Here is a 23,846-nt window from a genome sequence, read left to right on the forward strand (position 1 = left end):
GCCAACAACGATGCCATCAGACAAAATTCTGACGCCCCATCAAGGTGGGAACCGTCATTTGTATAGCTTTTGGACTCTTTGTTTCCATGATCATAAAAACAAATCCTACCAATCGCAATTTATTTCTTTGTTTTTGATATTCTTCATAAGCTCTTTTTGACAAGCACTGGATAGAAAAGCTTCCAAGAAATCAATTCCATTGATTACCCAAACTAACGAGAAACAGGAAACACGCTAAACACTGTAGGATCTAAACAATTCATAACCATTCATTTTGGAATCATCAATTCCATTACATTTGAAAGGCTTTTGAATTGAGTCGTATTCTAGGTGACAAATGACATCTAAGGCTTGAACCTCACTACCACCCTTTCCTTTGCAGTGAAGATAGCAGCAGGTAGGAGGGACCACTGATGCTGTTAATCTCAACACCAACGGCATCCAAACCATTTATGGGTGAAATGCATATCACTTGGATGGACCTCACTATTTTCAGAGAGAGGATCAGGTGAACGACATCCAAATCACCTCTAACATGATCACTGTCAAAGGTAAAATTGAAATGCAAGGATGACGAGCAATTCGTCTCCGGCAGAGTGAAACGTGCTGGTGCCGGAATCTAATAAAATGTTTTTTGGGTGCTTCCAAACAACTTGTGGAAATGCCAAATCCATCACGAGCTCAATCCTCTAACTCGGAAATCCTTGATTTGGCATTTCATTGCCAAACACCGTAATCCAACATTCCCATCACATCTTTCCAGCAATTGAGTGAAGCCAGTGCGTTACGTACCATTTTAACTTCAATAATATTCACACATCGATCAGAGAAAATAAATAATATGTACATCCAAACCTCTGCATGATGAGAAAAATAGGAAATTTTGGGAGTAAAAACTCGCCTTCAAATTTCCACAAAGCAGCCCGATTGCACGAACCCTGAAAACTCAGCCGGCATCTCCACCTTGGTCCAACTCTCCCCCTGCTTCCCGGCGTCCACCAAGTAGCACCCCACCGGCCCACCCTCGTGGGCGAATCCGGTCACCAGCACCCCGCCACCACCGGTGCCTCCTCCCAGCGCCACTACGCATCTCCCCACCTTCGCCGCTGCCCCCTCACCTTCGAGGAACACCACCTTCTCCCCTTTCCTCCCGACGCCGAGGCACGACGATCTCGGGCACCTCCCCGCCGCCCACGCCCCCTCCACCAGCCTCCACCTGCCGGTCTCCGTGTCCAGGACCTCCGCACTCTCCCCGAACCTGCCCTGCCCCTCCGTTCCGTACCCGCTCACCACCCAGAACTCCTTCCCCACCATCAACCCCTCGCACTCGTCCCTCTCCTCTCCCATCGCCTCCTCGATCTCCTCCCACTCGTCCCTCCCCACGTCGTACACCGCCCCCGTCCTCAAGGCGTTCTTGCTCTCGTCGTGACCCCCCGCCACGAACACCAATCCCCTCCCTCCTCCTCCACCACCACCACTGCCGGCCGCCGCTGCGAAGAAGGACCGAGCAGGGCCAGGCATGTCCTTCCCGTTAATCCACCTCCTAGTCCTGAAGTCGTAAACGGACACGCGTCGCGTCGCCTCCCATGTGACGCAATCCCACCCTCCGAGAACCACGAGCTTGCCGTCCACGGACACGCACTGGCAGAAGAGCGGCAGTCCGCCCTCCGGAGACCGCAGCCTCTCCCAGCTCCGCCTCTTCGGATCAAACAGCGTCAGCCCGTAGACGGGCTGTCCCCGATTGCCGCTCTTCCGGCGATTCGAAGCTCCATCGTCGCCGTTTTCCTGCGGCGTCGGGAGCAGATGCTGCTGAACCAAGCAGGCGAATCCGTCGGCTGTGCCCCTGAGCTTCCTCTCCCCATAGAAATCAGCGCCGGTGATCATCTCCCTCCACCGCCTGCTCACGCCTCCCATCGCCGCCAGGCTGGCGTGCGGCACCCTAATCAGGCACTCCATCGCGACGTCTTCCGGCAGATCAGGAATGATGGACTCCCACTGCTTCTCCTCCTCTCCCTCCATCGTTCTTTTTCTTCACTCAGATCTCACAACACACACAGTAAGCAACAAATGAAATGGATGAAGCCAACCTAGTTTCTTTAATTTTATATAGCAATGTTTGTATGAAAATGATAATTAAACGCTGTTTTCAAGTGGTCCACACTCCACATGAACGCTTATGTGAAAAAACGGTAGCTTGCAAATCAATAAGAGAGAAAGAGATGATAGATCCTCTCTCTGCCGACCGTGAATGGAAAATGGGATAAGAACCAACAAAAGATAAGGATGCAGGCGTCAGTTGGTCTGCGCCCCTAGCATGTCTCTGTCCCCAATGAGGTCGTCTGGCTCACAGAGGTACAAGTGGGTGCGGATTGTAAGTTGAGTCGGGCCCCACTGCCTGTCCTGTCCTTGGACACACGTCAAGTGGACCTGAGATTTTTGTTATTTGGAAAATTTCATACCAATGCCTGCTTTTTTATCCTTAATTCCTGGCAAGGTACCAATTTTTCTTACCATTGCAACGTAAATCCAAAATAAACTATACCACAATATATATATATATATATATATATATATATATCGTGCATTCCCAGTATGAACGCCCACACTTGAAAAAAAGTATCAAATATTCAAGAGAAAATCCCTTCAATTTCTTAAGAAGCATGTTTTCTATTACATTATAAGTGATTATTTAGTTTGTTTCTATTAGCAATAATTTCTTTTAAAAGGCATTGTTTATATTAAACTTTTTAAATATTAGCATTATATACAGAAATATTGATTTATACACGATGTTTAAATATTTTAATCTGTAGGTATCTTTATAAAAATACATTTTTCTTCAAATTTTTTTAGAAAACTCAACCAATTCTTTTAGAAATCACATCAATTGCCCGTCAATTGCTCACGAAAATGCCCGTCGATTCGTTTCCCCAAAAAAAGCCTCACTTTTCGTGACAAACAAACGGGCCCTAAATGTATCAATGAGTAGGCAGAATCATAGATTTCAAAGATTTGGGACTTGTTATGAATTTTTTTTTCTTCATATTTTGCTTAACTTTTAATTCCTGTCGTTCCAACAAAACTGTTTTGTAACCCCCCCCAAAAAAAAAAAGGAGCGTGAAACCATAGGCACGCATAACGTATGCGTTCTTGTCTACTATATGCTTCTAGAAGAAACTCGTCATGTGCAAAGTAATCAAACCAACGGCACCGGTTCTCCCAACGGATTTTGTCCCCTTTCGGACACGCCGCGGTATTTTGTAGCGGTGTCCAGTGTCCAGGTTCAGGTGGGACCACGCACCGAATTTTGCGCCCTAACTGTCCTTCCCTGTCCCACCATACCCGAAAGGGTACAATGTGTGCATAAATCTTTGAGAACGAAGGGAAGGAGGAGAATGGATCAGGTCGGGAAGCAGATGACCACTCACCTCCAAAAAGAAAAGTTCGTATTCATGAACCACTGGTGGAGCTCCAGTTGTAGATGAGGTGGGACCTACACCTCACCAAGACTTTAAAAAGATGGGACTCGGCTCGGATTTAAGCATTACTGGATCTGACCTAATCGGATCTATCATAATCTGGGTCAGATGGAGATCAGCTATTCGAAATCCGGGTCCAACTAGCTTAAAGTCGCCGGTTGCATCGGCAAAGTAGAGAAAGATATGATCAGAGTGTAAAATTTTAATCCCGTTTTGTTTATGTAACAATAATTGAGTATTTTTTATCTATTTGGTGTCTTTGTCTTGAGATGAGACATTGGTGGTCAGGACGATGGCACCAATATGTGTAAAAAAATTCAAGCTTCTAGAAAGTCCAATCTCTCTCTCTCTCTCTCTCTCTCTCTCTCTCTCTCTCTCTCTCTATATATATATATATATATATATATATATATATATATATATATATATATATATATATATATATATATATATATATATATATATATATATATCCTTTACTATAGAGTTAAAGGTCTTAGCAGGTGGTATTAGAGTTAGGGCTGGTAAACAAGCCCATGGCTCGACTCATTGGATACTCATTTGTGATTAGGGATGGCAGTGGACCCAGTTTGTTCGACTCGGTTACCAGCCCTAATTAGAGCTTACCCAATCATGTTTTTTAAACGATCAATGGTGGCATTGGTTGATTTAATGGACCAACAAATTAGACATCTTCTAAAGACAATCCAAACATTGATACGTCAACACGTTAAGGCCTTTGTATAATTGACATGAAGAATATCCATTTTTTCTTGTTTTTTATAGGCAAGATGGAGGATAAACCCTGTAGTTAAAGAATATCCTTAATTAATAGATGGACCTTGGCATTCCACCAACGAAGAGAGGGATTTTAATAGCCAAAAAAAAAAGAAGATGACAACAATGATGAAGATCAAGGTGATATATGTTTTCTGTGATTGTCAAGAAAAAATATTAGGTCATTTCTTATAATGCGTCGCTAAATGCTTAGCATGCAGCTCCACTTGTGCTGACCATCCATCACAGAATTTCTAGGGATCGAACCCCCAACCCATCTCAAGAAATGTAGAAATGGATGGCTGCCAGACAGGTCACTGCGATGCTGCATGTAATGTGAAGTCATGTTAGGAAATCAAAACGACCATTGCATGAAAGCTGAGATTCCATATGGGAAAGATGGTATTCAATGGGATGGATGTTGTGAAAGCTGAGGAATAGCGATCAAGTGAGTTTCACAAGGATTGTTGTGGGTGTCTTGAAATTTGGATTCACTCCGATCCATAACCCGTCCCCAAATATTTTGGTGAACGTACAATGTGGATTTCTAATGGGGTTTAGTGGTGGTGGAGAGACCCGAACCAGACTAGTTCTGTAATTTTCTCTTGCACCAGCTAGGGTTTTGTCTTTCATTATGTTTATAGCCGCCTACTTTTGAGAGTAGGGGTTTTGGGTGTATTGGAGATTAAGGTTTTAAGAGTTTTGTGGCTCATCTCTGTATCTCCTCGCATTTGCTAGTAGATTTTTTGCTCCATGGACATAGGCCTAAGTGCCAGGTGTCTTCTCTTGTTCTTTTCTTCTCTTTGTTTTGTGGTTTGCTTTGTTTTCGTTGTGGTTTAAAGTCATTAAGGCACCTCAATTAATACAGATGCAATTAATTATACAATTCACGTAGGAAGAACCTATCATACTCAAGCATGGGCATAGGGTCGGGTACCTGAAGCGTTACCCAACCCAAGATGAGCCAGGTTTAGGCTCCCTTGTGCAGCCCGAGAAGTGATGAGCCAACCAGCTTGGCTAGTAAATAGACTGGGTACTGAGCAGAGCTAATCCAGCATGTTTCATTGAGTTTAAACAGGCCTGCCCGACCCAACTGACTTGGAACCTATCTCAATGAGACTTGATCCTGGCCTAAGCCCCACAAGAGTGGGTCGGGCTCTCCATGGGCCTGGACCTAACAGACCTCAGGTCAGTCCGGGCCGACCCAACACCCATCCCTATTCAGACAGCATATAGTCTAGCATTGTTATATATGAAAAGTGGCAAAAGCACTATTTAGATATTCAGAGGAGCATTCTCCCAAACAAAAAATTTTCAGAGATGAACAAGAGAGGAAGCAATAGTACTCTAAAGTTTTAACTTGTAATTATTAATGTAAAATATAATTTAGTATTTTTTAATTTTTTAATTTGCTACAGATTGAACAGGACACAGACAAAGGGTAGGAGATAGACGTTAGGCTCCAAGTTTTTTTTTATTGTAATTAAGATTCAAGAAGCATATATGGAATGTCGGTTTAAGTTGAGTAAGAGTAAGACTGAATATATGGAATGTCGGTTTAGTAAGCAACGAAGTAGTGATGGGAGTGTAGTGAAGCTTGGTGAGCAAGATATACCGGTGAATGATTATTTCAAATATTTGGGATCCATCATTCAAAAGTATGGAGAAATTGATGGAGATGTAAATCATAGGATAAAGGTTGGGTGGATGAAATGGAAAAGTGCTACTGGAGTGCTGTGCGATCGTAGAATGCCATTGCGGTTGAAGGGAAAGTTTTATAGGACGACTATTAGACCCGCTTTACTATATGGTACGGAATGTTGGGCTGCCAAGAGACATCATATTCAAAAAATGAGTGTAGTTGAGATGCGGATGCTTAGATGGATGTGTGGAAATACAATAAAAGATAAGATTCAGAACGAAGAGATACGTAAGAAGGTAGGTGTTGCACCCATTGAAAATAAGATGCGAGAGAATCGTTTACGGTGGTTTGGACATATTCGGCGAAGGCCTAATGATGCTCCAGTTAGAAGGTTGGAGAAATGGGAAAATATATTAGTTAAAAGAGGTCGGGGTAGGCCTAGGAAGACTTGGATGGAGATGATAGGAAAGGATATGAATGCTTTGAACCTCACCGAGGACATGGCGTTGGATAGAAATGATTGAAGGAAAAGGATTCATGTGGAAGACCCAAAATGAATTTCTTTTTTGGTTCATATCGCTGACCCCAATTGTTTTGGGATGAAGGCGTAGTTGTTGTTGTTGTTGTAAGATTCAAGAAGCATTGTTATTATCATGGGCCTATTTCCTTCAATGGGTCAACGCGGCGTGACAGTCCTTACCGCCGCAAGCCTACTTATGAGCTCGCTTGTCAATCACAGAAACTTATAATCAGAGAGCAAGAGATAATAGAGAGAGAAGAATTGCAATCACAATGAAGGTTAACAAAAGAAAGCTCAACACATTTAATTCATTCACAATTTTGCTTGAAGGCTATTACAATTCAAGCATACGGGCTGCTCCTTCGGGGTATTGATTCACCTGAACCGAACAACTTACATCAAACTCAACAAAAACAAAACAAACTCTAAACACAACTTTATAATATAAGTCGCAAGGGAACAATTAGTATCTTAGAAATTATTATTTGACAACATCCCTTATTTGGTAAGAATTCTATTTATGTTGTGTAGATGCCGTATTGCACTAACACAAGAAATACAATACAACTCTCTCTCTCTCTCTCTCTCTCTCTCTCTAAGCTTCAACCTCCAAGGGTACCCTTTTGGAGGCATTTTGGAAAGATTTGGATATTTGAAATTGTTTTGGACAAAGCACATCGAGGGTGCAGGATTGGAGAAAGGTGGTTTTGGAATTTTGAAGAGTAAGGATTTTCTTCTTCACCACTGAAAAAAAGTCATTGCAAACTTCCCCTTGATTGGAAAGAACAAGTCAAATTTTCTTTCCAAATCCATGTTCTCCCAAGCCTCTGGAGAGCGTGTACACACACACACACACAGGGTAATGAAGACTATACAAAAGCTAGCAGATGGCTTCCAACTTGAATCCCATAATCTAACAACCTGTGTGTTACGCCCATATCACCATGTGTTAAACTTAACCATGATCCATGAGATTCCTTCTACAACAAGAAAGATCATGCATTTGATCTGGCACATGCACTGGTGCAAATATAATTAGAACTGAGACAGATAAGAGCTTATAAAGTTGGGTAGAGTTCCCTCAATGCACAAACCTCTCAAAACCTCACATATGGTTAGTTTGTGCACCACGGACAGCCTGCCGCTGTTAAGCTCGAAGAAAGAACCAGTCGGAAATTGAGAGGGGAAGGAGGGGAGAAGAACCTATGCAATCCATTTCCAATCCTTATAAAGAATTTCTTCATATAATAGGTGACAGGTCTAGTGAAATAACCGTACCATTTGTTTAGACAAGGCCCTTTTAGCCTTAACAGCTAACAACAATACATATTAAGAAAATTCTAGCGAAAACACTAAATCAATCAACCAAAAAATGCAACAAGAGATGACATAAAGAGGCAGAGAATAGATAAAAGGGATGGCTCAAAGCAAGCCATTCAAAATGAAGCCATATTTGTGATCCAGATCAAATAAATATAACTGCAGCTTGATGGATTAGAGAGCTCAGGAAAACCAAAAAAGCAGATGATAACCGAAGATAGATAAGATTCATATTAGCAAAATTCTTTAGTATGATCCTTTTCTAGCACATTGAAGACACGAACTGATTACCATTTTGTGATGCAAATAATGGACACCTATGTCACATAGGTGCAGGTGTGGATGCAGGTGAGGATGTGACACTTTAAAAAAACTTGAGTGTGGTGTGCGGGAGGGTATATATATAATTTTTAACAGTTTTAAGTTAACATTATGTGTATGTGTGTGCATTTATGTATTTATACATGTAATATAGATAAAATGGACTTGATTAGGGTTAACTGAATCTACTTTTGGATAGAAATGGACCTCAGCGTGGTTGACTTCACCTGACACAAAGGAAGTTGTGTCCAAGTGTCGCACCCGCACTACCCGCACACACCTGCCTGGGTGCGGGTGCCACGCGGGTGCGGTGCCCTGTTAGAAGAGTCTGTATTACATAGATGGACGCAAAGGAACCATGTAATATACCACGTAAGTTACATCTTTGCAAAAGGAACTCTATGACCACAGAGCATTTAATACATGGCACATCTGTAAACATGATACACAACTTCACAAGTATTGGTAGCTGGGCATCAAGTTGCAGCCTAATGGGCTACTGGCCCATGTAGAACTGAGCTCAAGCCACATTTTTAGACCCAAGTACAATAAGATCCGGTCCAAAAGTCGTGTTTATTATTATGTTGAGTCCAACCGACCAAACAAGAGTCCGACCCAGCCTCGCTATACTATTTAGTAACTCAAACAAGTGGGTCAAGGGCCTTGCTTTTTCAACCCAAAACCCAGCATTAAAACCTGGCCTATTAACAAACCAATCATGCCGAGGCTATGTCACCGGCTTTGTAGCCATACCTTGTAGAAACTCAGTTTCAATCAGGTTGAATCAGCTCAACACCCACCACTCTGCACAGAAGTAGATGCTTCAGAAAATTATTTCTGAATTTTTGGTCAATATTTTTTATTCTTTTTCTTTCGTTCATAATGGCATTCATCTAATCTATATCACCTGCATGCATATGGCTAACAACCAGAAGTTAAGTCTTTCACTGTTAGGGGTCAAGATATGGCAAATTGGCAATACTGTTGGGCTAATACTTGTAACACGGCTTGGAGTTTTATGGGACAAAAAACAGTTTTGAAAAGGTGATTTGTGCTACAAGTACAAGATTATTCATATTAGATAAGAGATTGGTTATCCATACGGGAGCAGCCTTGTTATTTTCAATTTGGATTGAAAGATTTAGTCACTTGAAAAAAGGCTAAAAATCATTTAATGAAAAGTTTATCTTCTGATCACGAAGCTGGGAGATGACCCTTATTCGCCAAAAACAAAAATGAAAACCTCAAAAAAAAAGTAATGAAAAGGTACTTCAAAGACCCTAAGTAAATAAAAGTGTCACTAACCATTGGAAAGATTAACTGAAAACAAAATGGTGTAAACTAATCCTATATTTCCAAAGATGCAAATGGGTCCATAAGAATCTACATTGGAAGCTTTATTGCAACCATCATGAGATACTCACCTATGCCTATGTAAGATCAAATATCAAGCTACCTTGTACTTTAACTTACCTACAAGCTTAATGGGAGAGAAGGGTAAGGATGTGAATGAGTCCATTGGCATCTATGATAGCAAGTAGACATAGTGTACAGGCAACCATCATAGGATGAGTTATGTACACCTGTATAATCTCAGTTATGAAGCTATATCAAACTTTCGCTTACCTACAGGCTTTGAGGGATAGTTATATTTCATACATTCTCAATATTTAAGGAAGACCACAAAGCCCATTTTTGTGCTTCTAGATGACATTTACATCACTTTGCATATCGCATCGTCCACTCAGCAGCGATTTTATCATGTTTAGCTCTATCAGTCAAGAACTGATGTCCAATGCTTGGAACGAGGGAGTTATCTGCAATTGTAAAATATAATTTTCTCTTGTTTAGATGCCATTCTTCATCATGCACTCTCAAATAGATAAATCAATATGAAGAAACAGATCAAAAGGAAAACATACAAGGGTCAGGGTTCGTAAAAACGGATCTGATCGCAAGTAAGACCTTAGAAATTGTTATAGCTGGACTCCAGCTTTCTCTTAAGATGTCCAAGCTAACATTGCCTGCAGAATCAACATTACAATGATATATGCGTGTTTTGAATACGACCTGCACGAAAAGGAAATTAGATTTAAAATAAACTTAAGTTGACTGAGCAATAGCATATAGCAAAAGGAAGAAGATGAAAAGACGCACACTATATATTAGTCCTTAGAAGAAACTCTTAGCATTACAAACTCGTGATGGGTGTCAATCATTGAATTTCAGTGACACATGCGCATACACACATTGTCAAACTGTATCATGTAAGCAAGGTGGGGCAGTTACTTTTCATTAGACGCTGCTATAGCAAAAGAAACTTTGCGAAAATGTGCATCTTCAGTAAGCCACTAGAAAACCATGATCCATAGACTAAGCTTCTAATCTTCAATCTTCCACAATCAAAATCTTCTTTATTTTCAGTGTTGCCATGTTTAACCAGGAGGGCTATAACCATTCACTTTTTTTGCATAGTATATTACAATCAGCTAATAATTTGAAATAGGCAAAAAATTCCGCAATAAACAAAGGCATTACCCAATATTTGATCTTGTTACTAGATCAGGAAATTGTGGCTGCTTCAAGAAACTAAATATGGCCCTAAACTATATACCTGCATGCTGCATGTGCACATGGTTGTCCATGTGTGTGTGTGTGTGTGTGTGTGTGTGTGCAAGCATGTGTGAATGTTCTGTCCCTAAAGTAATGGATGAGATTTTAAGGTTTCCAGAAAAGTTGCAAACCAAAATCTCACAAGTACTACCTCACCCTGGACCACTGCAGGTTTGACTCCAGCTTAATCAGCATCCAAGCTTGGCACCATGTTAATCCTCTGAGACAATTGATTGTACATGCACGGCCTAATCTTAGCCATGCTATTCATTTATCTATAGTTTGGTAATCTTTGAGAGCACACTACCAAGTGCTTCTAGGATAATGCCAAATGTTGATGTCCAATTCATTTCTTGCATGGATGATTAATTAAATAACTTAAACACTGCAAGAAGCTATCTACACTGCAATGACTCAGCAAATTGTTGAATGATTTGTCAGTTTCACCAGCTTGGAAACAATAATACAGGTACATAGAGTAGACCCAAGACTGAAAGTTAGACAATAAGATCCTCTATGAACCTTCACAACAAGAAATAGTAAAATGATCTACATCTTTTTGGAAATGATTCTGAAGAGCTTTCTTGACAAACAGGGGATGTAATTATTTTATGATCACTAATAACAACTAAATCTAGAGATTGCAAGACAAATGTAATTCCAAGAATACCATGTAAAATAAGGTTTCTTTGTCAATGGATGTCCAAATGGAAGTATGTGACCTAATCATAGTCACAAAAATTGCAAACGGCAATTCGTTGGAAAGGTGATATCCCCAAAGAATTTAAAATAATCATTTTTCCAGAAGACTCTATGGCTTTGAAAAAGATAGCGAAAAAGAAATTGAATTTTGTGTTTTTATCTAATAAAATAATGGAGCAGGTAAACATAAGAAAATATAAAAGCAGTGGTCGAATGAGATATCTAGACACTTAGGTTTATATGGATAGCGTTGTTAGACGAGATTGTGTTTATTATTGTATCTAATATGGTGCTTCATGATATGGATATTGTTGGTAGACATGCATTTGTCCTTAATATTGTGTCCAATATAGTGCTTCATATGTGCTAATTGTTTACAGTGGCAGAATTGTATATTATTGCGAAGCCAAGGGTATTTCTGATATTCTGCCATAACTGTAGTTATTATAAACAAATACAACATACAACATCCCAGCCCAAAGAGATTTCTGGTCATTCTCCATATTGCTGCTGCCAGCCTTCTCCTTTCTTCCTTCCCATTTCTCTTTTATGTCACATATGCCATGAACTAACAATTGCAAGCATGTTAGTGTACATTTATATCACCACAAATAGTTTAGAAGATCATCCTGTGACATGCACTTCGGCGCAGTAGGTGCTAGATGATCATTATCGTCAAGGTGATTTTGCTACAGATCACACAAATTTAGGAAACAGAACATCTTTTGGCTACATAACTCAAATAGCCTAACATGGAACAAGCTATGCATTCTACAGTTTTTAGAATTCTAATATCACACAAATTTACAAAACAGAACATCTTTTGGCTACATAACTCAAATAACCTAACATGGAACAAACTATGCATTCTACAAGTGTTTTTAGAATTCTAATGATAAACACTTATATTTTAATACTTACAGTGATATACATCAGCAATTATGATAAAAATAAGTAGTATTTCTCTTAAACATGAACCATAGTGCACCTTAGGAGGCTTGAATGGATAATCACTTGGAAATGTGATGTCCAAGAAAAACACACCACCTTCATATGGTGAGCCTACAAATGAAAAAATGGAGTCAAAAAGCTTTAGCAATGTGCAAACAGTATACACAATTTTGTAATATGGCCCTTGGAAGAATAATACTCTGTTTTCAATTTAAGCCATTCTTTAGAACACGAATAAGTACTAAAAACTTCTCAATTTTTTATTATAGTTTAATATATAATGTTCCAAAAGAAGTACCAGCAAATAAAAGTCCACAGTTTCCACCTAGCATTTTTTCTGCACAGTTGACTATCCCATTACAGTATTGTTACAGTGATGGAAGATTTATGAACAAAACATGAATGATTACTGTATGTTGCTCTTTAGAGTACCAACAGGGTCTAAATGAGGTATCATTAAGAATAAAGAAAGATATGAATCATGTTGGGAATCGGGTGACTCAGCGAGTCGCCGATTCAGTCCTGAATCATCCGATTTAGGACTGAGATGATTCGGTCCCGATTCGCCGAGTCATCTCGGATTTTTTACCGGTTTGTTTCGATGAGAACCGGTTTAACCATTTAAAAGGGAATCTTTTTTTGAAAAGGGTTTGTCGACCCTTCTCATTCTCTCTATCTCCCCTTCTCAAACCCTAGCCATCGAACAGCGATGGCCGGAGACCACTGTCCGCCGCCGGCAGCCAGGTGCTCTCTCTCTCTCGTTGAAGCAAGGACCTCACTCTCTCTTTGCCTTGTCTCTGTTGTGGCCTTGGGGCCATAGATTTCATTTTTTTTTGTCCAGACTGATGGGGGTTTCCTACTTTTCCTATGTCGCAGTGTGCACGATGCACAATATTGGGGTTTATTTTGTTGTCCACAGTATACACAATCTCACACTACACACACACAAACATGTTACACAAAATGGTGAAAAAAACCCCAACAGTGTGTGCAGTGTGGGGTTTCCTTGTTCATTTTTTACTTGTTTCATTTCATTGTTGTTCTTATGTATGTGCAGCTATGAAGTTTTTTTTTTATGCAAATATTTTGAAGTTCCTATTCTTTGATGCTTTGATTTAGTAAATTTGATGCTTGGAATTTGATTATTTGCATTCACATTGTAGAAAACATAGTGTTATATTCAATATTTAAAAATTTAAAGTATAATTAAAAAAAACACTAAAAAATTTAGGTCCTAACTGGTCCGAATTACTGAGTCGACCTGTTGACCCACGAGTCAGGGGTCAGGTGATCCGAGTCTGAGTCACGGGTTGGTCAACTATGACCAAATTAAACGCCCCATGCCTGATACTACCACCACAATCCATGTTCAAAGTAAGTGTATTTAAGCAGCTAAATAATTTGTGCTGAAAGTAGAAGTAAACATGAATTCATAATGCACCCAATATTTTAAGCAGCCAAATATTTCTTGATGTGAATACAGGTTTCAAAAGGAATCTAAGAATCTTCAGCCTACAATGCACAAAAACTTCATGAAAAAAACAAAGAAAAGATTTTTACATCAAAACCATTTGATCAAATCCATGTTTCTCACTAGACCAACCATTACAAACACATCTATAGGGTCTAATTGACTAAATAGAACACACAACCACGACTTTCTACAGAGAGTGTGAAATACACAAGATCACCAGAGTAAGTACCCTCCCCCCCACCCCCCACCCCCCCCACACACACACGTATTTATTTATTTATATTTATATCAGAACCTATTAAATTCATTTGAAGCTTGCCTGAAAAAAAAACATCAAATCATTTTTGCCTTATAATTTATTGAATAGATTTCCTAACACCAAAACAGTCGTCCTTCCAAGCTTCTGATTTGGTTCTCTTGGAACAATATGGATTTTCATGTTATCTAATTTCTTATGGTTTGGCATCCATATCTGATTCATGTGATGGTAACATGGGCTGGCCTCAAGCATTCCTAACTATTGGACTCTTCCCACATTTCATGTCTTGGACATCACAAGAGAGAACCTACAACCCATGGAGTCAACCAGTCCCTGGTAAGTTAATGGCATAACCTTTACTCAAGGGAGGAGAGGGATAGCGGCCCTGTGGTTCGAACTTCGAACCCAAGACCCCTCGATTATGATAATGGTTACTTAACCATCCAGCTATATCATTCGATCCCATGACCTATACACTGTGCCAACCACATGTAGTTGGGGTGCTTGATGATAGATGATATTAATGATGATGATACTCATCGACTATGCTATTAGCCCAGGTTGGCCTTGGGCTCAGCTTAATGTTATCTACACTAATCTTAATGAACCTATAGCATTATATAAGTTATACATACCATTACATTCTTGTAAAGTATGCACTACAATCAACCAAAGCAGTAAAACATAATTTGGTAAGCAATGTGGTCGCTGCGCAAAGGGGAATCATGTGATTGGCCACAAAGAAAAGACATCATTGTGCGATGGCAAATGATCAAGAGAGCAGTGCAACTCTTGGATGCCACTCGATGAACATGGAGGATACAGCCAACAGACAGGAGGCTTGGTATCAGCTTTAACAAACACGATTAAGCATGATGCCAGATACCATTTGAAGTTGAAATACACTACTATCTACCATTCAAGAGCCAAAGAAAGAGGACTCAGAACAGCCCAAGTGGGCAATCAGTACTAATTGGCAAAATTGAATGGCAATCATCAGTTTTTTCATATTTCTTCTTATGGGGATAAGAGAATTGAGGGGAGAATGGTTATACGGTATTACCCTGAGGGCCTAGAATGGTGGAGACCCACTGGTAGAGGTTGTCGCCCTTGGGTCCTGCGGAGCATTCAAGAGGAGGGTCGGCATTGAACTCGAACATCTCCTTCTGTATCCTCTTCCCCGACGCGGAAACCGACGTCGCCGACGGCCACGACCGAATTCCGCCTCCCCCTCCCCCTCCTCCTCCTCCCGCTCCCCATCCTCCTCCTCCTCCCGCTCCCCCTGAGCCACCACTGTTGGTTGGCCCCACCATCTCTCTCTCTCTCTCTCTCTCTCTCTCTCTCACACACACACACACACACACACACTACCGTATTTGCTCATATTTTGCAAATACGGCCTTACGCCCGGCCCGGGTAGGGATGTCAACGGTTCGGATGTAGGCATTACCAAATCCAACTTATCTAATCGAATGGAAGAGAGATAAACTAAATCCAAATCAGACTAGCTTAAAACCCGATATTTACATAATTACACTTAAATGGGTTCAAGTTTTATCGGATTCAGTTTTTAATCAGATTCTGATTTGGTTTCATTGCAAAACTCAATACTGAACCTTAATCCGATTTTTAATGGAATCCAGTTTTGGCTACCAAATCCGACTAGTCGGATTCGGGTCAGATGTTGGGTTACATCCCACCCGTTGACATCCCTACGGCCGGGTAAGGGTCGACAGAGGTCGGGTATGATATTTACTCCAAATCCAACGTACTGTTTGCAGGTTTGGATCATGAAATAAAATCCCAATATGCATTTGGTACAGATTCAGGATTGTTAAATCGTATTATTCTTTGGATTCAAATCGAGTTTGAATCAGTGTCTTAGGTTTTGGTTTGAAACCAAAATCTGATCCAAGTGCATTTTTTCATCTGAGAAGGAAGGTTATATATTTACAGATGTCTCAGTTCAAGAGTGAATCCTATCAACTCATCAATTATCATTTGGATCAAGTTTCTAATCTTGAAGCCGATGTACACCCAAGGCATCAAATAGTAAATAGTAGGGTTTGCTTTGTTTTTAATCCATCGTGGGCCCAACCAATGTTGTTAGTATCGGCCTATAGGTATCGGAAGAAAATCGATACGCATCACCCCCTGATTTGGCTATTTTTTAATAAATGTAAAAAATATTATAAATTAATTTTAAATACTTTTAACTTTTATTTTGATGGTTTTAACATGTGTCATGTTGTGATTGACACATAAATTTTTTTTAATGGATACAGAACGCTTGAGTATCGGTATTGACCGATACAGCTGAATCGTTGGCCAAACGATTCAGGCCATGTCCAACCTATTTGCACCTCCATGGATTTTGTTAGTCAGCTTTAGGAATGTTGTACTGGTCAGACTTGATCTAGAATTGGGTGGATCAGACTCAGGTGTGGCGATGAGGTACTAACTTCTGTTCCAGGTCCAAGTCTCGCATTTTTATAAGTTTTTTTCGAGTCAACTTTTCTGAGGGTTGGTTTTACCATTGCATATCCAATCTGGAATCTAGGTTTTGAAACCCGAAATCCAGCTAAAATGGACTTGGACCGTGTCTGTAGAACAAATTTGCATCATGGTATAGATTGATCCAACTAACCGATGTCACAAAGATATGGGTATGTACATGTACGTGACTCGTAAGTGTGATACTGATTTGACACTTTTAAAAAGTATGACATGTCGGCATGCTTAAATATAATATATTATAACTAAAATAAAGTGTTTTTTATTAATATAAAATAAAATTTTTTGTTAATTTAATTTTAATAATATTTTTGTGCTTTATATTAACTACTTATAAAATGTTTTTTATTAATATAATATATTTAATAAAATATTTTACATTGACTGATTTCAAGTGTATTTTTTATAATATTTTAAGTGATGTAACTATACTCTCCCTCCCTCCCTCTTTTGATGAGACTCATAAAATAAGATAAAAAGTAATGACTAAATATTTTATCTGATAACTTCTCTCTCTCTTCTTATTTTTACTAGTGAGGATCATTGCACCCTTTTAGTGTGCTGCTACACTTGATCACCCTTTATCTTCTCTTGGGCCCACAACCAACAAGCCGCTGTCAGGTACAATGTGATTGCACACTTAGTGTGCGGCTACACCTGATCACCCTTTATCTTCTCTTGGGCCTACAACCAACAAGCCTCTATCCCTAAGATGGAAGGTGATCAAGTGTAGCGGCACACTAAAAGTGTGCTATCACATTGCACCTGATCATTTTTTTTTTCACCTGTCAAGATCCTTCGCAACAAAACAAAATTAAAGAATCAGTTTTGATTTAAAAAACCTTAAACAACTCTGACAGAGTCCGGCAGGTTTTGGAGTGTGTCACTAACGTGTCACACACCAAAACTTGTAGGGTGTCCGCACGTGTCATAAGTGTCACGGACCCATTTGGGAGTGTCACTGTGACATAGGTACTAACCTAGCATAAGTTATCATAGTTAAGCATTAGTTTAAGCTTGTCTTGACATTGACTAAATTTAAGTTCAATTGAATTTCACCCAGTTATGACATTGTGGAAGAAAATGGTTCTAATTGATGGAGTTGTAAATAAACCAGATGAGAGAGGAAAATGCATCTAAAAACATTTCAACAAAAATAAAAGAAAAAAGGATCCTTTTGTTGAGTATTGGAAATCAATTGAGTATTTATTTATTATCATTCAATAGGAGTGAGGTAAGGCAGTTTGGTTCAGGTGGTGAACACTGGATGCCACGTTACCTGCTGCAGGAGTAAGAGAGACTCAAGTTCTAAATACGAAAATGAAAAATGGGAGGATGAGGACCATGCAAGAAGTACTGACAACATAATTAGCATAAGCAAATTGCACAAAATGTTATTTAGAGATATATCTCATATATTAATATTTGTATATTTGTATTGATAATATATATGAAAGAATTTGATGTAACAATATAGGTGAAAAGTATCAGATACAAAATATGAGATGATTTTTTTGAATGGAAAAGCTGGGAGTTGATCAACTGTATGATAATGAAACATGCCACCTGGTTTTCAAACAAACAACCCTTTGAATATTATGACAGTTTAAGAGAGAGAAACATTGTGGCTCCAATAGTATTGGATTACATGGTTATTTCCTGAAATTACTGCAATCTATATAGAGAAAAGCGTTACCCAAGCATGCCTAGTCATTGCCTCAAACTACAATTTGCACACAAAAATAAAGCAAAATTGTGAAAAAACACAAATTGCAAACCTATAAATTTATACTTTGTTATATATCATATCTACGAGTTTATATGGTCTTCAGGTTATGTTACATCAGCATCAAGAAAGCCATCTTTCAAGCAAAAACAGAAATGTGAACAGATGCATATTAAGCTCAAAATCAATATTTTTGTCTATAAATTAGGCACCGCCAGATCCCACTATGAGGGCACTAAGCAGTTGGCAATCAAGAATCAGATCACGAGCAGAGATGTATAAATTTGAGTAATCACATAAAGACTATTTTCTTTTATTTATGTAAATGACATGGCAACTCAGAAAAACCTTGCAAAAACGTTCACAAAGGAACATTACAAGCCAATAAATTGATATGGACAACATTCAACAAACACCTTGGCAAACAAAACAGCCTGATGTAGATACAGCTATATATTCCCAGTTCTTACAATGTTGCAGAAGGGCAAATATATAATGCAATTCATGCTCTAAAGAATAGTCAAACAAAACAGATCCTAGGATGATCAAATTCTTGCATTGCATTAGGCCATCCATGATGTAGATACATCATGTATGTGTTCATGATATCTTGAAGACTATACCTCTCTTGGCATGGAAATAATTTCATCAAAATTGACACCTTTTGCCAGAGCCCTCGTAGCAGTAGCAGCCGCCTGACATTATGTTCAACACCATGGCATCTCACTAAAGAGAATGGTACACCCAATTCAATTACGTCAGAACCACAAGAATCAGGAACTTTCAGTGCCTTTGTTGTTGTGATGCAGAGCAGGCGGTACCAGTACCAGGTGACCCTGGCACGACCAGGGAACCCGATCCACCAGTGGGAATGGACGATCGGACCCAGCAGCAGGGTTCGACCCCAGGTGAGTTGACTCGATGCAGGAAGATAACGCGCACCTACTCCAGAAAAGGAAAGACCCAACTCAGCACCGATCCAGTCCAGAATTGAAGCCTTATCGGGTCTGGGTCTGGGTCTGGGTCCGGACCCGGATCCAGTGACCATCTTTAAAAAGCACAACCTAGGGCTGCGTGAGGCAGTTTTTGGAGAATAACGACAGCTTCATTTCTTTTTCTCAGCAGCCTTGCTTTGTTTTCCCTTTTCATTCGTTTTTTTTTTACAGTTCGTAGTTTTCATTCTTTATTCCCCTGTTTATCAGCAATATGCCAGAGACATTGAGTATTTAATAAAATCAGTTTCAACTCACCATTCGGGTGAGATTTATTGTTCTTTTTAAGCCTGTTCAGCAGCCGATTATACACAGTCGAGCCTGCCAGCCTTCATCAAGGTTACGCAGGAACTGGAGTGTACGTCGACAAGCTGAGTCTTCACTGCTTTATTCACAGCCCTTGAAAGCTGCATCAGCTTGGTATCAGAGCCCAGACATCCTCCGTCGATAGCCGCATGGCTCAAGAGGCGAGGAACGATTCGGCACACGGCAAAGAACGGGAAGAGGTAAGTACCGAGGACCCTATGATGCGCATGATGGAAATGATGACCAAAATGCAAGAGAATATGTTGTGCATGAACAAAGAAATGGCCGGGATCACCAAGAGGATGGATGGTATGGAGTGTTGACTCGTTGCCATGGAATCGACGGTAGGATCGACCTCGGCAACAACTCAACCCATGGGTAACCCCGTGGGTGATGGTGCGGTGATCGCCACCAACCGAGAAGTGCTCCAGCAAGGTACGCCAACACTGAACCCTGGTACGACTGTAGCGCCTCCGACCCTGGAGCCCATTGGAGAGCCTTCCATCAGTGCCGTGCATGCGTAGGGTAGGCACCGAGCCCCACCACAGGGGCTGCAGGCCAGACCCGACCTGCGTGGCCCAAGTTTGCTACTGGATCCTCTTGGGGGCACGCCAACGTCAGTTCAGATTGGGATGGGTCTGTCGACCCTCCCAGCGCCTGCGGCCGGAAATATGATTGCAGCCCCTTCACGGGCTAAGGGGATCGATCCCCTGTGGATGAATTCGGATCCCTCAGGGTCCAGTCAAGAACCAATGGTAAGTGGATCCGGACCCGATTACCGAGGACCACCCTTTGGGTTCTCAGGAGCAGGTCCGGGTCCGACAGCCCCATACCCAGCCTACCCAGTTGGGTTGGGTTCGCAGTTCATCCCGAATCCGACCCAACCCGGGAATTTTTAACCCCACAATGGATCCCATACCGACCCGAACCTGTATCGGACCCGGACGAAACTCCAGCTTGATCTTGAGCCGGGTCACAACCAGACCCATTTTCATATGGACCGTGGATCGAGTTCTAACAAAACCTTTTATCCCCACAACTCGATCCCCGATCCGACCTATCCCAATCTGGGTCCGACAAGTAGTTTAGGATTAGGCCCGATCCATATCCAATCGGGCGAACCATCCCAGACCTACCCCAACCCAACTAAATACCCGAACCCTAACCAACCCAATAACCCATTCCCGATACAAAACCGAGTACCTCGCCTGACCTTACCCCATTATCATAACCCAAACCCTTACTACCCCTTTCCTACCCACTTAGAGCCAGAGGCCCAACCCCCCACCTTTAGTAGGACCCCCTTACATACCAGTACCGCAGCGACAGCCACAGGCGGCGCCCGCCTGCGGGCAAACCCGACCGCGACAATTTCAGCAGGGAGCGGCGCGATCTGAGCGTCGACCACCCCTCGGTGGAGTCCGTCAGCACCAGCATCCAGGCGAACCATACCGCATAGAGGACGATGAAGCAGCATGGGACGACGATGCGTTCTGGAGCGAGTATCCTGCAGGAATGGTGGAGGCTCGACAACAGAGAGCAGTGGAGCATCCCTCCACTTATGGGGTGAAACTGAACCTTCCAGAATTTGCAGGACGGTTCGACGCAGAGCAGTTCTTTGACTGGTCCTATGCCGTGCAGTTTTTCTTTGATTACCACACCGTAGCAGAGAACCGTCGTGTCTCTTTAGCGTCCACTCGGTTGAGAGGGTTAGCACAGACATGGTGGGTGGAGCTGCAGCGATCGAGGGAGTGGTAGGGGCTCGGGCGCGTACAGTCGTGGGAGGAGATGCAAAGACTGATGCAATCAAAATTCGTGCCTTCAGATCACGCTGAGAGAGCCTATAAGAAGTATCTAACCCTGCGTCAGGGCACTCGTACTGTGGTGGAGTACACTGCCGAGTTCCATCGTCTTTCTCTACGGGTGCAGATCGAGGAAACTGTCCGCCAACAGGTCACGAGGTACATCTCTGGTCTCTGTCCTGTTATTTCTGACAACTTTAGTTGTATCACGGTTGAGACATTAGATCAGGCCAACAGTTATGCCATGAACGTCGAGGAAAAGTTGAAACGGAGGCAGAAATATAGGACCTCCCGTAGTGACCAGTCGAGTCGACCCAAGTCGAGTTTTCCAACCAGAGGAGCGATCTCCCCTAGGAAGGAGGACTCAAAGTCTACCCCTAGAGCGGAATTTAGCAAACCTGATCCGACCGAACCCGCATTCAATACCCGGTCTAAAACAAAACCTAGTGAGTCTACCATCCGTTGCTTTAGGTGTCAGGAGCTAGGGCATGTCGCGTCTAGGTGTCCCACTGTGGCCAAAAACACCCATCTCGTCGAAGGTATTGTGGAGTCAGCATCCAAGAGTGAGAGTGAGTCCTTGGGCGAGGATGAGGATGAGAGGGAAGTCGTAGAGTTCGACGGCAATGTCGACAATCTATTATCCATCCGTCATGTCCTGACCGCACCCCGTGAGTCGACCCCTGCCGAATGGCTACGGAACAACATCTTTAGAACCCGATGCAACTGTGAGGGTCACGCACGTGATGTTATTATCGACACTGGTGCTTGTGAGAACATGGTGTCCGAGAGCGTTGTGTCTACCTTGAACCTGAAAACCGAGAAACTGTCTCACCCCTACAAGATGGCGTGGTTCAAAAAAGGAAACGAGGTTCACATCACCCAGCGTTGTTTAGTCCGATTCTCCATGGGGGAGCACTACCACGACGAGGTGTGGTGTGATGTGGCCCCTATGAGTGCATGTCACATCCTGTTGGGACGTCCTTGGCAGTTTGATCGCAAAACTATTCATGATGGTCGTAGGAACACGTACTCGTTCATCTTTAAAGGTCATAAGATAATCCTTCTCCCCATCAATGAGACGGGGTTTCCCACGGTAGATAAGCCTGAGCGAGTTCCTTGACTGGCCGGACTATCCTACCAGTCTTTCTTGAACCAATGTCAGGAGGATGGTTATTGTTATGCTGTAGTGGCTAAACCCTCAGTGAGTACGTCGTTACCAGTTCCTACGGACATCAAACCCTTATTGAAGAGTTTAGCGACATTATGCCGGATGACCTTCCAGATGGTCTTCCTTCCATGCGTGTCGTGCAACATGCTATTGATTTTGTGCCAGGGTCGAGTCTTCCCAATCTCCCCGCGTATCGCATGAACCCCTCCGAGCATGCCGAGTTATTAAAGCAGGTCCAGGAGTTACTGCAAAAGGGCTTTATTCGTGAAAGTGTGAGCCCTTGCGCAGTACTCGCCTTGCTCACCCCTAAGAAGGATGGGTCCATGCGCATGTGTGTGGATAGTCGAGCCATAAACCGCATAACTGTCAAATACCGTTTTCCGATCCCTCGATTGGATGATAGGTTTGATATGTTGGCTGATGCTTCCATTTTCTCCAAAATCGATTTAAAAAGTGGGTATCACCAGATTCGTATCCGAGAGGGGGATGAGTGGAAGACGACATTCAAGACACGTGATGGGTTGTACGAGTGGTTAGTCATGCCGTTTGGGTTATCCAATGCCCGTACTTTCATGAATATGATGACCCAAGTGCTACGTCCTTGTATAGGGAAATTTGTCGTGGTATATTTTGATGATATTTTGATCTATAGTTCGTCTTTGTCGGACCATGTGAGTCACCTGCGTCAGGTCTTAGAAATTTTAAGGAGAGAAAAATTGTATGTCAATGCGAAGAAGTGTGAGTTCATGACGTCCAGTGTTGTTTTCCTAGGCTTTATTGTGTCATCTGATGGAGTTAAGGCAGACCCCGCGAAGGTTCGTGCGATTGTCGATTGGCCTGTCCCAAAGACTATTGGAGAGATCCGTAGCTTTCACGGCTTGGCCACTTTTTACCGACGTTTCGTGAGAAATTCAGCACCCTCATGGGCCCCATCACAGAGTGCCTCAAGGGTACTAGTTTTCAGTGGACACCTGCTGCGGCAAAAGCCTTTTCTATCATCAAAGAGAAAATGACCAGTGCCCCTGTCTTAGCCCTTCCTGATTTTAGTGTTGTCTTTGAGGTTGAGTGCGACGCCTCCAAGATGGGAATTGGCGCAGTCTTGAGTCAGAATCGCAAACCTGTTGCCTTCTTTAGTGAGAAGCTGACGCATGCCAGGTGTCAGTATTCCACGTATGATGTTGAGTTTTATGCCGTTGTACAAGCTCTTCGTTATTGGAGACATTATCTCATTTATAAGGAATTTGTCTTGTACACGGACCATGAGGCATTGAAGTATCTGA

At 41.8% G+C, this 23,846-nt stretch overlaps 2 protein-coding genes across 2 annotated transcripts; both read right to left on the bottom strand.

The window, feature by feature from the left end:
• Positions 1–903: 903 nt before the first annotated feature.
• On the bottom strand, positions 904–2,019 carry LOC149830458 (F-box/kelch-repeat protein At1g15670-like). The gene has a single exon (XM_090015460.1). The coding sequence runs from the start codon at positions 2,017–2,019 to the stop codon at positions 904–906; it is 1,116 nt and encodes a 371-aa protein (XP_089871586.1).
• Positions 2,020–9,557: 7,538 nt separating this feature from the next.
• FUS9 (Ubiquitin-conjugating enzyme family protein) lies at positions 9,558–15,396 on the bottom strand. The gene is made up of 4 exons (XM_090015824.1): positions 15,122–15,396; positions 12,363–12,436; positions 9,982–10,129; positions 9,558–9,876 (listed from the first exon to the last, which is right to left on the bottom strand). Exons 1-4 carry the CDS (start codon positions 15,369–15,371, stop codon positions 9,779–9,781), a joined length of 570 nt encoding a protein of 189 aa, XP_089871950.1. The 5' UTR covers positions 15,372–15,396; the 3' UTR covers positions 9,558–9,778.
• Positions 15,397–23,846: the final 8,450 nt, after the last annotated feature.

This window comes from Nuphar pumila, chromosome 8, assembly GCF_984573655.1.
Source record: "Nuphar pumila chromosome 8, dmNupPumi1.hap1.1, whole genome shotgun sequence".
In the NCBI taxonomy this organism is placed as follows: Eukaryota; Viridiplantae; Streptophyta; class Magnoliopsida; order Nymphaeales; family Nymphaeaceae; genus Nuphar; species Nuphar pumila.